We start from the raw sequence: 13363 nt of genomic DNA on the forward strand, positions 1-13363 counted from the left end.
CCCCCCCCCACTCCGCATGTTTACCCAGCTTCCCCCTCCACTTCAATGTGGCCTCCTCGCTCCTTGCCTCGAAGGCTCCTCGTGCTCTGTGGAGTTGGCTTAGGGCGAGGTTGGCGCGTGCTGTCTCGCTGCCTGCTCTCCTCCCGCTCCGACGCGAGTGTGTGTGTGTGTGTGTGTGTGAGCGCGTGCGCGTGCTTTGGCAGGGGGTGGAGGGTGGGGGGGCTCGGAGCCTGACATCACAAAAGCGCGCAGCGAGTCGGGCCTGTTCGTTGTCAAAGCCGTTATAATTCAGCTACATCGAATCCTCGGTCACATATGATTAAGGAAGCTCTTCTTTACAATGTAGATACTGTTTCCATAAAAAAAATACAATTAAAAACTCGTTGGGGGGCCCAGGAGACGGGTGGTGGGGTGGGGTTGGGGTTGGGGTGGGTGAGAGCGGTGGCGCAGGTCACAGGACGCAGGGGAAGTGGGGGGGGGGGGGTGGGGTAGCGGGGGCAAAGAACAAAGAGGAGAAAATAAAATTGCATTGCTTAAAATCACACCCCCAAACCTTTTTAAAAATGTACAAAATATTTTGCTGTTGCTTGCCCCAAGAGCCAATGTGTCGCGCTGGTTATATAATATAAATATTTACATGGTTTCTTTTCTCTGACAGCCTTTCGTTTCAAAAAAGAGTTTCGAGTTGACCACGGGCATTAAATGCACGGGGGTGGGGGGGCTGCACAGTCTGTGTCGGCTCTCGGATTTTTTGTTTAAGACTCTGGCCGCTTCTCTCTCTCTCTCTCTCTCTCTCTCTCCCTCTCCCTCCTTCCTCGTCGGGTTATCTGGAGTCCCGGTCCTTGTGACTGTAGGTGGAAAGGTCCCGCAGTTCGGAGGCCGAGAGGGGGGTGGCGCGAGTGGGAGGGGAGCCGGGCCGGGCTCCGGTGGAGGAGATGAGGGGAGGCGGCGCCCCCAGGGTGGCCATGGGCGGCGTCTTGCTGAGCAGGCTGTTCTGGTGCACCAGGGAGGAGGGGCTGACGCGGGGGTAAGGGTGGTGAGGGTGCGGGGGCCCCAGGAAGCTCAGGAGCCGGGCCCGCTGCTCGTACTCCTCGCGCAGCAGCAGCTGCTCGTCCAGGAGGCCGCCGGGCTCCTGCTCGCGCCGGGCCTCGGCCAGCAGGCCCTCCGGCACCAGGTCGCGCAGCAGTGACCGCTCCCGGTAGGGCCGCTCGGGCTCGTAGAAGCGAGGCTGCGGCGCCGGCTGGGGCACGGGGTAGCGCTGGTGGAGCGGTGACAGCTCCGGGCCCCGGCACACCTCCCGCCAGGGGTCGCGGAAGGGGTCCCAGGCGTAGGGCGCCAGGCGCTCGCCCCCGGCGCCGGGCGGGACCCCGGGGTGGCCGACCCCCAGGAACGGGCCGGCCAGCACCCGATTCCTCTCCAGCACGCCCAGGCCGTTGACTTGCCCGACCACGGCGAGGGGCACCGGCAGCGGGTGCAGGGCGTGCAGGGCGTGCGTCGCGCCCCCGGGGACGTGACCGCGCGGGAGCTGGGCGGCGGACTCGAAACCCGGCGGCGCCACCCCCGCTGCCACCAGGTCGTGTTCCTCCTTCCTCTCCTCCTTCACCTTCACCTCGTGCCGCTTGGCCAGCTCGCGGAGAAGGCTCGGCTTGAGGCCCTCGGGGGCGCCGGGTGGCCGGGAGTAGGGCGAGGGCTCCCTGCCCGTCTCGCGGGCGCCCTTGCCCGTTTCCTCCCCCGACCTCTTGGCAGCGACCCGGCCGTCCTCTGCCAGCGGCGGCTGGAACTCCCGGCCTCGATGCTCCTGCTTGAAATGGTCCCTGGGGGGCTCGGCCCGCTCCCGCTCCCGGGTGGCTCCTCGTGGCTCGCTGCTGTTGCTGCTCCGGGGGCGGCCCCTCTCCTCGTCCATCACCGGGACGCCACTGCCGGCTTTCTGGGCTGCCGGAGACATGCGGACCGAGTAGCGACTGTACACAGCTTCCCTGCGGAGAACAGAAACTCCCGGTTAATTGGGTGGGGAAGCCAGTGGCCATTCTCTTTCTGCTCTGAGTCTTTCTTCGCAGCCTATATCTCCCTCACTGGGTAACATCACCACCTCGGAGTCAGAAGCTCTGGTTCCAGTGCCCCCCCGCCACCAACCCAGGGTCGGATGGGTCAAGGAAGGTGTGTTCATAAACACGGGTCAACGGGAGGGAGGGGGGGGTGGGGGAACTGGTCAGCTCAGTTGGCTGGACGGCTGTTCTGGACCAGTTTGGTGCCAACCAGCACGGCATTCGATCGATCCCCTTCCAGGACCTGCCTCCTTGATGCTCCCACCAGCGGGTGGGGGGGGGAAGATGGGTCGGACCCACCTTCGGGGCAGAGAGACGAAGCAAAAGAGGAAAAACAATCAAACCCCTGACCCCGGGGGCCACTCCCTCGCCGAATGACTAATGGGCAGAGGGACTGTGACCACACCACTCCCTCACCCAATCATTCTTCAATGCCTCAGGCTCGATATTACCCTGCCCTCTCTCCCCCCACCCCTCCACCGCTACCCACGCCCAGTTTAATAACTGCACCTCTCTCCCCCACCCCCACCCATGCCCAGTTTAATAACTGCAAGATTATGGGGCTGGCGGCGTACCGGTAATGTCAACGGATTGGAATCCAGAGACTGAGGCTAATGCTCTGGGGACAAGGGTTCAAATCCCACCAGGGCAGCTGGCGCCATATAAAAATTAACATTATTAAATTAATGGTTGGTTAATTAAACAAGTTGTTTATCAATCAACTAATGAGAACAGACGAGCATTGCTGAAGGGAGAGAAAAACGCGGTGGGGAATTTTCGTCTCGCAATCATTGAGGGTAAATTTGCAGGAATACCGAATCTCCAAAAGGAACAACGATTTACACCGCGTGAGAAGAGATCTCTGAGTGGTTGGCAAGCGGGGTACGATAGGTAGAGGCTGTTGCCATGGAGGACGCCGCGGAGGACAGTTCGCAGCTCAGCCCTTGCTTCAACTCAAACCAGGAGGGTTCCCCTCAGAGGTTTGGAATTCTTGTGAAACCGTCCTGATGAGTCCAAGCTGACAAGTTTCCACAGCTGGTCTCCTTTTTTTTTCCCTCTCTCTCAGCAATGCGTAAAAAACAAATCTGGAAGAGAAAGCTGGCCGGGTTAATGGTGACCGTCAAATTATCATCGATTGTGCCATCTGGTTTACTGGTGGTGGTGGTGGTGGGAGGGGCGGGGCCGAAATGTCTGCCGCCCTTTACCTGGTCTGGCCTACACGTGACTCCAGACCAGGGAGCAGTGGGGTTGACTCCTTCACTGCTGCTCCGAAATAGCCCCAGTGGGTCACTCAGTTCATGGGGCAGTTAGGGATGGGCAACGAGCAATGGTCTTGCCAGAGACGACCCACATGCCATAAAAGAATGAGTATATTAAGCAAGTTCCACCGCCCCCACTGCTCACCTCTCCTTCTCCTCTTTGATGAAGGGGATCTCGTGCTTGTCACAGTCGGGCTCCTTGTCCAGGAGGCTGCTCCGGTCCCGCTCGCCCTCCCCTGGCCTGGGCCACGCAGGCGGAGGGGTGGGGAAGGAGGGGGGCGTCTGGTGCAGGCGGTTCCAATGCTCGCGAGGGCTCCCGAAGCCCTGGGCGGCTGGGCTCTCCTTGTGAGCGAACACAGTACTGGCAGCTGCAGGGTGAGAGGAGGAGAGAGGGGGAAGAAAAAGGTGAGGCCACCAGGACACAAAAGGCAAAGAACGTGGGCGGCACCCAGCAGGTCGCATCCCCGGAACTAGGAGGTGGTGCGTTCGAGCCAGGCACCAGAGACTCGAGCCCCGTAATCCAGGCCAACATAGCCCAGTGGCCAGTGCTGAGGGAGGGTCAGTACTGAGGGAGTGCCACACTGTCAGAGGGTCAGTACTGAGGGAGGGTCAGTACTGAAGGAGGGTCAGTACTGAGGGAGTGCCGCACTGTCGGAGGGTCAGTACTGAGGGAGCACCGCACTGTCGGAGCGACAGTGCTGAGGGAGCGCCGCACTGTCGGAGGGTCAGTGCTGAGGGAGAGCTGCACTGTCGGAGTGTCAGTGCTGAGGGACAGCCGCACTGTCGGAGGGACAGTACTGAGGGAGTGCCGCACTGTCGGAGGGTCGGAGCTGAGGGAGTGCCGCACTGTTGGAGGGTCAGTGCTGAGGAAGCGCCATGCTGTCGGAGGGTCAATGCTGAGGGAGAGCCGCACTGTCGGAGTGTCAGTGCTGAGGGAGAGCCGCACTGTCGGAGGGACAGTACTGAGGGAGTGCCGCACTGTCGGAGGGTCGGCGCTGAGGGAGTGCCGCACTGTTGGAGGGTCAGTGCTGAGGAAGCGCCACGCTGTCGGAGGGTCAGCGCTGAGGGAGCGCTGCACTGTTGGAGGGTCAGCGCTGAGGGAGCGCCGCACTGTCGGTGGGTCAGCACTGAGCTGCATTTTTGGATGCCATTTTAAGCCGAGGATCCGTCTGCTCTCTCAGGTGGACATAAATCCCACGAGAGCAGCAGGGGGAGTCCACTCCTGGGGTCCAGCGAGCATCATCCAAGCCTCAGCAGGAAGAAGGAAAAGGGACGGATTGGTCGCTTGGCAAATCGCGATTCGGGTGAGCTTGCTGCGTTCCAAATTGGCCCCCAGCGTTTCCACATTAACCAGTGGCCAGCCCTCGGAGGCTAACTTCGCTTGTTGGGAAGTACCTTTGGCAAGTCCGCAGCCTCGTGGAAGGCTCTATCGAACGGCAAAGTCTTTCCTTCCGGACTGAGAAACGTGTGCTGTCTCGAGGTGCGGCGGGGAGGTTGCGTGAGCTGAGGGTCTCGGTCTGAGCTGCCCTGGTGCCACAAGGGTAACAAATCTAGCTCAGGACAGTGGGTGGGGGTGGTGGAGGTGGCGTTTGGAGAAGTGACCATGTCAGGGCAAGGTCTCCATCGGGTTGGGGGGGGGGGGGGAGGGGTGTGGTGTTGGGGAGTGCCGAGTCTCACTTACCTACTGCGGGGTTCCCCAGCCCTCCAAAGGCCCTGTTCGTCAGCTGCCCGATCGCACTGTAGGCCTGGGTCCTGCCGTAGGGATCTGTGGGGTGTGGGGGAGTAGAGGGGACAAAACACAGCGGGTTACCACACGTCGGCTCTCCGCCGTCGACCTTCGACCCTTCCCTCCCCTCCGCCGCCCTTCGACCCCCGAAGCTCGGGGGAATTGGGGTTTCCCCCAGGCCGCCTCGTCCCACTCTCCTTCTTGACCGCCCAGCCCAGCCCTCCAATAAGGGGCCCAACCCAACACAACCCAACCCGACCGCAATCCTGGGATGCCCTCTCGTCGAGGAGGTTGGGACAAGTTGGGTCCGTGGGGCGCTGGTGGGGGGGGGGGTCTCTGCGACGTGCGGACGAGAGATGTTACACCCCAGGGCCCCCTCACCTCGGAGGACCGGCCCCAGGGGTCCTGGAGTCACGCCGGGGGAGGAGGGGGAGGGAGGGGGGGGGGCGTGCATTAGCCCGGCGCGCAGGCTGAGGGATCGGATGCCTGCCGTCCTCCAGGTCCAGCGTGCAGACTGGAAACGCAGGAGGAGTGGGTGGAGCGGGAAGAGTTGGGGGTGGAGTGGGGGGGGGGGGGGGGGTGTGCGGGTGGGATATGTGTATCAGCCGCCGGACTTACCGAGGTGGGATGGAGGATTGAGGAATGTGTTAAGAGCACTCGGGGTAGCAAACGGTGCGGACGCTGGATGCACGGCATCTGCAACGAGAGATGGGCTGGTAAGTGACAAGTAACATTCACACCCACACAAGTGCCAGGCAATGACCATCTCCAACAAGAGAGAATCTAACCATCACCCCCTGACATTCAATGGCATCACCATCACTGAATCCCCCACTATCCACATCCTGGGGGTTACCATTGACCAGAAACTGAACTGGACCAGCCATATAAATACTGTGGCTACAAGAGCAGGTCAGAGGCTGGGAATCCTGCGGAGAGTAACTCACCTCCTGACTCCCCAAAGCCTCTCCACCATCGACAAGGCACCAGTCAGGAGTGTGATGGAATACTCCCCACTTGCCTGGATGAATGCGGCTCCCACAACACTCAAGAAGCTCGACACCATCCAGGACAAAGCAGCCCAGCTTGATTGGCAGCCCATTCGCAAACATTTGCTCCCTCCACCACCGACGCACAGGGGCAGCAGTGTGTGTACCATCTACAAGATGCACTGCAGCAACTCACCAAGGTTCCTTCGACAGCGCCGCCCAAACCCACGACCTCTCCCATCTAGAAGGACAAGGGCAGCAGACACATGGGAAACACCAGCACCTGGACGTTCCCCTCCGAGCCCCTCACCATCCCGACTTGGGAATATATCGGCCGTTCCTTCACTGTCGCTGGGTCAAAATCCTGGAGCTTCCTCCAGGAGCGCCGTGGGTGTACCTACACCACACCGGGACTGCAGCGGCTCAAGAAGGCGGCTCACCCACCACCTTCTCAAGAGCAATTAGGGATGGGCAGTAAACGCTGGCCTAGCCAGCGACGCCCACATCCCGTGAACGAATGTAAAAAAGAACTCAGCTTACATGCAGTGAGAGAATCCTTTAAGCTTCCCACCCCCACTCCCCCCTCACACAGTTCTCATGGGCAAAGTGGGGTGGCAGTGGTAGAGGACTGGAAAAAGAGAGTATGACAAGGTAGATTGCACCTAACAGCCTGCATTGACGTGGTATTGATTAACACGATAAAACCTCACAGACGTCTCCAAGAGGGATTGAGATGACGTTGAGCAAAATTCTGGCTCCTCGACTAATAGCTACTCCCCCATCTACATCACCCCCTCCCTCCCACCCTGCAGTGCTTTCCCGTGTTAACAGGATCCAAGTCGGCTGGTGAAGCTGAAACCAAGACACGGAGCTTATCTTTATTGACTTGTTCAGTCTCGCAGCTCTCCTCCCACTCAACCCAGTGTCCCAGCTGTCCCCTATTTATATGTGCAAAAAGACAAATAATACCCATCAGCCGTTTCTCTTAATTTTAACAATGATCTTCACATGATTGACAAGACAGTACCTGCAGCAGTGAAGAGCGTGGCTGGCCGGGCCAGCTCATGTGAGTGCGTGATGGGCCCGAAGATGCTGCTGGCGTTCCGGCTCAGCAGGTCCGTCTTGGTGAAGTCCAGTTTGTGGTGGTCCGTGTGGATCATCTGTGGGGGGCGGAGAGAAAAGAGTGGGGCGAGGTCAGGAAACGTCCCCAACAGCTCAGCCGATAAGTGTAGTTCCAAGAGGACCACACTTCCCCAATCTGAAACCAGAACCGACGGGGCTGAGGAGGCGATCGTAAGAGATCGGAGCAGGAGGCGGCCATTTGGCCCCTCAAGCCTGGTCCGCCCTATCCAATTAGAGCATGGCTGATTTTCTACCCCACCCCCCCACAACTCCACCTTCCCGCGCTATCCCCTTAATTACCTCAGCGTCCAAAAATCTAGCCTCCAGTCTTCAAAGTGCTCAAGGATACAGCACTCTGGGATGGAGAATTCAAAGGGCTCACAGCACTCAAGAAAGGAGGAGGCCCGTTCTACTTGTGCCATTCCAGGAGCTATGCAATTAGACCCACTGTCCCTCTGCCTTCTCACCCTAGCCCTGAAAATTATACCCCTTCAAGTATTTATCCAATTCCTTTTCTAAGTTACCACTCAGCCCACTCCCGATACCTCTTCGGGCAGCGCGTTTCACAGTATCAGGCGCAAGATTGAATTCTCATCCTCCCTCCTTGCTTCTTTTTCCAGTCGCCTTCAATCTCTGTCCCTCTGCTTTCCCGACCCTCCTGCCAATGGAAACTGTTCCTCCTTACTGACTCAATCGACATAACCTTGTGATTTTGAATGCCTTGATTAAATCTCCCCACCACCCCGCCCCCCCCAACCTTCTCTGCTCCGAGGAGAACAGCTCCAGAGTCTTGTTACGAATAAGTAACATATATGTAACGTGCGTTTATATGCTTAGGAAGATAATTTTTGGTTTGGGGACTGAAATTTTGGACTGCGAGTAAAAACACCGGGTTTGAGAAGCTGGTGAACAAACCTGGAGGAATTGCGATTCAAAGGGGGGCCTTTGTTTATTTAGCGCAGAGATGGAAATGGGAAAAGACTAAACTCCCGGGCTCTGTGGTGGAGATGGAGCGTCTGCAGCTGTTCCGATAAGGGGCTTTAAATTCTTCATATGGTTTCCCGGATCAAAGGGGGAAATTTGGGAGCTGGAGATAATTTGTTTATATATTTCTGTCTGGAACATCCCAGGTGGACCGCGTTGCTAGGGAAATAGGTCACGGAGAGAGGTGCCCTTCTCGCTTTTGGTTTCACCAGCGCGATGTTTTGCTGAAACAGTTGGTGGAAGCCTGGGAGCAGCTTTGAGACAAGCAGAGGAGGGAACTGGCCGGGAGCTGTAAAGCAGCAGGAAGCAGTTAGCAGAGGGGCTATCCACTGAGGGTGGTTTGCTGATGTGGAGTCACTGAGCAAGGATGGGGTGAGGCATGTGTCTGAGCTGGGGGGGAGTCCACAACCGTGAGGTGTTTAAGAAGAGTTGGAGAGTTCGTCTAGCCGACTGCTAATGGAAGGGCCCGAGAAATCTCGTACCTCGAAGAGTGGGAATGCCGAGGAGACTCGAGGTGAAATCCTGAGAGCTGTGGCACACCTTGGTTTGGTCCCAGGGAAGTGAAGGAACCCTCAAGATCCTGCAAAGTATACGGGAACTCGGGTGGAAAGAAAGCGGAACGAGAAGTGTTTCTATTGAGACTTTTGGGTTTTTAAGCTGAAGTGTTTACGACATATAGTGTTAAATTGGCAGTACTTGCTTTGTTTAACTCTTGTATAGTTAAAAACCTTTGATTCAAACGTGAAAGCTTTCAACGTAATTCTTTAAGTTAATAACTGGGAGTTTGATTTTCATCTTAAAATTTACTGGTCTCCACCGAGATCATAACACCCCCAGATAACTCAGCTCCCTCATTCCAGGTCCCATTACAGTAACTCTCCTCCTAACATCTTTGCTTATGTCCTGAGGGAGGACTTCCGGGAGGAGGGAGGTGGTAAAAGGAGAGGTTTGATTTTAAAGGGGGTGCAGGAACAGAGGCACCTGCAGGTACACACATCTGTGCAGGTGCAAGGGCGAGTTGAAAAGGCTGTTTGAGGAAGACACGGGATCCTCAAAGCGGACTTTTCAGCGAGATTAGCGCCAAAATTGTCCGCATTCGTCCTCACTGTTCTTCTGACATTAACAGCAACCTCTAGAGTCCGCATGTGCGCAGCTAAAAGCGGGAATCCAGGGGTTGTCATCAGTGATACTACACTTTTCTGGAGGGTGTGCTGTTGGGGTCACCAAAGAATGCAATCGATTAGAAATCACTGAACTGTTGAAACCTTCCAATGTTATGCCGAGTCTTGCTGTAAAAAACTTTGAAAAAGTTTCGCCTTGCTGGTTTTTAAACAGAGTACTAATTTTATACATACTGAACAGCACCTCAAAAGAGTATTTGCTGGAAGTTAAATGTCTTCATTATGATAAAAGAAATTACTCAGGTTTATAAGAATCGTCTCACGTTTATATTTTAGTCCCGATCTTCATCCCAATTATTTATTTCACTACCTGTAAGAAACTTTAAAATTAAAATGTTTTGCTGTCTGTGAGAATGCTTCAATGCGATTGGCTGCCTACCCCGGATGATGTCATCCCTGTTGCTGGGCACCTGAAGGTCCACTGGATCTGGGAAAAGGAAAATCTACGCTACGAAGATCACTGGATCTTTTTGGGCAACTTTCTTTGAGCACTGTTGCTTCACCACTCTCAGTGAAATCAAGCCCTTTGGTTTTATAAATTGAGTGGTAAGTGCAGAGGTTCCGAAAAACCCCTTATAAATCTGTAGCTAGGCCTCAGCTGGAGCATTGTGTCCAATTCTGTGCACCATTCTTTTTGTTTTTAAGGAAGGCAGTCAAAGTCTCGCAGAGGGTACGGAGGAGATTTACTAGCACGGTCCCAGGGAGGAGGGGCTTCAGTTAACGTTGGGAGACTGGAGAAGATGGGGTTGTTCTCTTCAGAGCAGAGAAGGTTAAGGGGGAGATTTAACAGAGGCATTCAAACTCAGGAAAAGTTTTGATAGTGATACTAAGAAAAAACCGTTTCCATTGGCAGGGGGTCGCTAACCAGAGGTAACTGGCAAAAGAAGCAGGGGCTAGGAACCCTCATTTAACTTTTTCAAAGGTTTGTTACGTCATGACAAAGTTTGGTAACGGAAATTTTCAACAGTTCAGTGATTTCTAATTGACTGCATTCTTCAACACAGTGCACCCTCTGGAGAGGTGTAGTATCACTGATGATAACCTCTACGGGGGCTGCTTTGTTTAACTGCTCGTGTGGGGACTAAAGAGGTTGCTGTCAATTTCAGATGAGCAATGACGAACGGTGAAAATTTTGGAGTCATCACCATTATAAAAGACGCTCCCAGGATCCCATCTGCTTATTGAACGGCCTTCTCAATGTATCCTTCCATCTTCCAACACGCGTATGCCTGCAGGTCTCTTTATTCTTGCACCCCTTTTAAAATTCAACTCTCCCTTTACCACCCCCATGTTAATAGAATCCAAGCCGTTGGGTGAAGTCAAAAGCAAGACACAGAGCTTTTCTTCACTGAGTTTATTGACCTTACTCAGTCTCATAGCTCTCCACACACCCCCAGTGACCCAGCTGTCCCGTTTATACTCTTTTGAGTACCAGTTCAACAAATTAACCAAATAATCAATTTTTAAAACGCCAATTAAACCAACTGTTAGCCCCTTAGGGGTACTGTAATAAAAGAAAAAATTGAAGAAACCTTACCAAATTAAACTAAGACGTGGTTTTGGGGGTTGATGAAGCATTCTAGCCCCCGTGATGCCCACCAGTCACGGAAAGCCTCAAGGGAACCAGTGGACACCCGACCTCAAAAGTAGCCATGGAAGAGGGGCAGACAGTCGAGCTTGAGGACCCCTTCAACCGCCCACTGCCTGGACCTGTTAATACCCACCTTGGCCAAGTGTCCCCTATTTATATGTGCTCAAAGTACATAATCAAACAATGCCCTTCACCAGCGTATCCTAACAATTTCACTGACAACATTAACATCCCCTCCTCCTAAAACACCTCCCTCAGGACATGAACGAAGATATGAAGAAGATTGTTACTAGAATGGAGCCTGGGTTGAAGATGTTTAGTTACACGGAGAAATGGAGAAGCTGGGGTTGTTCTCCTTAGAGCAGAGAAGGTTAAGGGATGATTTGATCGAGGTGTGTAATACAGGCAATGGAAGCAGCAGGAAATGGGGAGGAGAGGGGAAAATTAGAAGGCAAAACCACAATGTGTTCACGTGTTCCAGGTGAATAGCGTAGGTACCTTATTCTTCTCCTGATGCTGATAGATCATCCACGCAATTTGCACATGCATCGCACACCATTTACCAGGCTTCTGCGGTGTCAAAAACATAAAAAGGAAGAAATGAATTAAATCCCCAGGACCTGCACCCCAAGCACCACATGGCTCTGAGAGAGGGAAAAAAAAAAAAGCATGAATATTGCTGAGTAGAGAGTCATGTTGCCGAAGCTTTTGGTCTTGCACTCATTAGGACAAATGCAAGAATGCCAAATTTCAAATGACCACAACAATTTATACTACTGGATAAAAGTACGCCGACTGATTGGCCAAGGCCATGGAGAAGGCAACAGGGAACTATCGGCTCTCCAAGGTTGCGGATAATTCAAAAAAGGCTCAAGGCTTGAATGTGTTCCTTTTGTTTTCAGAGAAGGGTCACTGCATGTGAATGTGTGTCGCTTTGAGCACGTATAAATGAGCCACGTAACGAGCTCAACTGATTATCATAAATCGGTTGTTAGCGTAGCTCTTAGCACACTCAGGATTGTTCAGTGAGTGCTGCCCAATTGCATTTTTGGTTCTGCTCAAAAAAATAACAACTTGGCTTTAAAACTGGGATGGGGGAAACAGAGAGCAAGGGAGCAAGTGAAAAATACAGGGTTATGGGGAGATAATAGTTTCTGTGCCGATTCCCACTATCGAACCCCTTTATCGTTTTAAATGCCTCCATCAGGTCACTCCCTCGCCACCCCCCCCCTCCCCCAACAACCCCACGCCCTCCTGGAGAATACAAGCCAAGTCTGTGCAAAACGCCCACAGTTTCACCCTCTCAGCCCCAGGATTGTTCTTGTGGATCAGCACTGCACCCTCTCCAAAGCTGATATACCCTCCTAGAGATCCTCCGCAGGAGAGGGAGACTGCAGCAAGCGATGTCAGAATGGCACCAGGGCTTTGAAGGTTGAAAAACGAGGATGATTTGCAGAGGCCGGGCTCCAGCACCCCCCGGGTTTCGAGGATTCGGGGGCGACCTGATCGAGCGTTTAAGGATGACTTAAAGGATGAGGTGAGGGCGGATATTCTAGATGCTCTCTGTCCAAGGGCGGGGTTGGGAGTGGGAGAGCCCAAACAGGGACCATGACCTTAAAATTTGAGCCGGACTATTTGAGTTAAGGCAGGGGACACTTCATCACACAAAGGGGAGTGCAAAACCTGGAACCCTCTCCCTACAGAAAAAAGAGGTGGATGCCAGGGTGGGGGTCGATTGGAAATGTCACGACAGAGGCCGGTAGATTTTTCTGCAGCGGGCTGAGCAAAGGCAGGCAACGTAAGAACAGGAGCAGGAGTGGGCCATTCGGCCCCTCGAGCCTGCTCCCCCATTCGACAAGATCATGGCTGATCGGATTGTATCCTTAACTCCACTTTCCTGCCTGTGCCCCCCCGATAACCCTCGACTCCCCTGTCGATCAGAAACCTGTCTCACTCAGCCTCGAATATATTCAACGCATCGACCTTCCCTGCTCTCTGAGGTGGTGGTGGGGGGGGGGGGGGGTGAGAATTCCACAGACTGACCACCCTCTGAGAGAAGTAATTCCTCCTCACCTCCATCTTTAACAGGAGACCCTTCATTCTGAAACTGTAACCCCCCCCCCACCCACCTCGTTCTAGATTTCCCCAATGGCAGTGGGTGGGGGTGGGGGGGGTGGAGGAAGAAGAACATCCTCTCTGCATCCACCCTGTCGAGGCCCCTCCTCCTCAGAATCTTTTTCTATTTCAATAAGGTCACCTCTCATTCTTCAAAACTCCAGTGGGTACCTGCTCAGCCTTTCCTCATAAGATTACAAAGGTAAAACGGAACCTAGATGTAGATCAACTGACTGACTGAACGGCTGTCTCCCTGCTGGCCTGGGGGGAGGTCATGGGGCGGGGTGGGGGCGTGGGGAGAAGAGGAGTCCACAGGCAGCACTTACAGAGCTTGACAGGTGCCTTGAAGTT

The 13363-nt window shown here is 54.5% G+C and overlaps 1 protein-coding gene across 6 annotated transcripts in view; it reads right to left on the reverse strand.

Annotated features, from left to right (window-relative positions):
• Positions 1 to 265: 265 nt before the first annotated feature.
• LOC121274795 (autism susceptibility gene 2 protein homolog) overlaps positions 266 to 13363 on the reverse strand; it is an 89217-nt gene continuing 76119 nt past the window's right edge. For all 6 annotated transcript variants that reach the window (XM_041182150.1, XM_041182152.1, XM_041182151.1 and 3 more), the window contains 6 exons: positions 11396 to 11467; positions 7047 to 7179; positions 5649 to 5726; positions 4986 to 5069; positions 3450 to 3672; positions 266 to 1976 (listed from right to left, as the gene is read on the reverse strand). In XM_041182150.1, the coding sequence (XP_041038084.1) occupies positions 824 to 1976; positions 3450 to 3672; positions 4986 to 5069; positions 5649 to 5726; positions 7047 to 7179; positions 11396 to 11467 (1743 nt within the window). In that variant the 3' untranslated portion in view covers positions 266 to 823. The remainder of the gene's footprint in view (positions 1977 to 3449; positions 3673 to 4985; positions 5070 to 5648; positions 5727 to 7046; positions 7180 to 11395; positions 11468 to 13363) is intronic.

The sequence above is a fragment of the Carcharodon carcharias genome, assembly GCF_017639515.1.
Source record: "Carcharodon carcharias isolate sCarCar2 chromosome 38 unlocalized genomic scaffold, sCarCar2.pri SUPER_38_unloc_2, whole genome shotgun sequence".
NCBI classification, from domain to species: Eukaryota; Metazoa; Chordata; class Chondrichthyes; order Lamniformes; family Lamnidae; genus Carcharodon; species Carcharodon carcharias.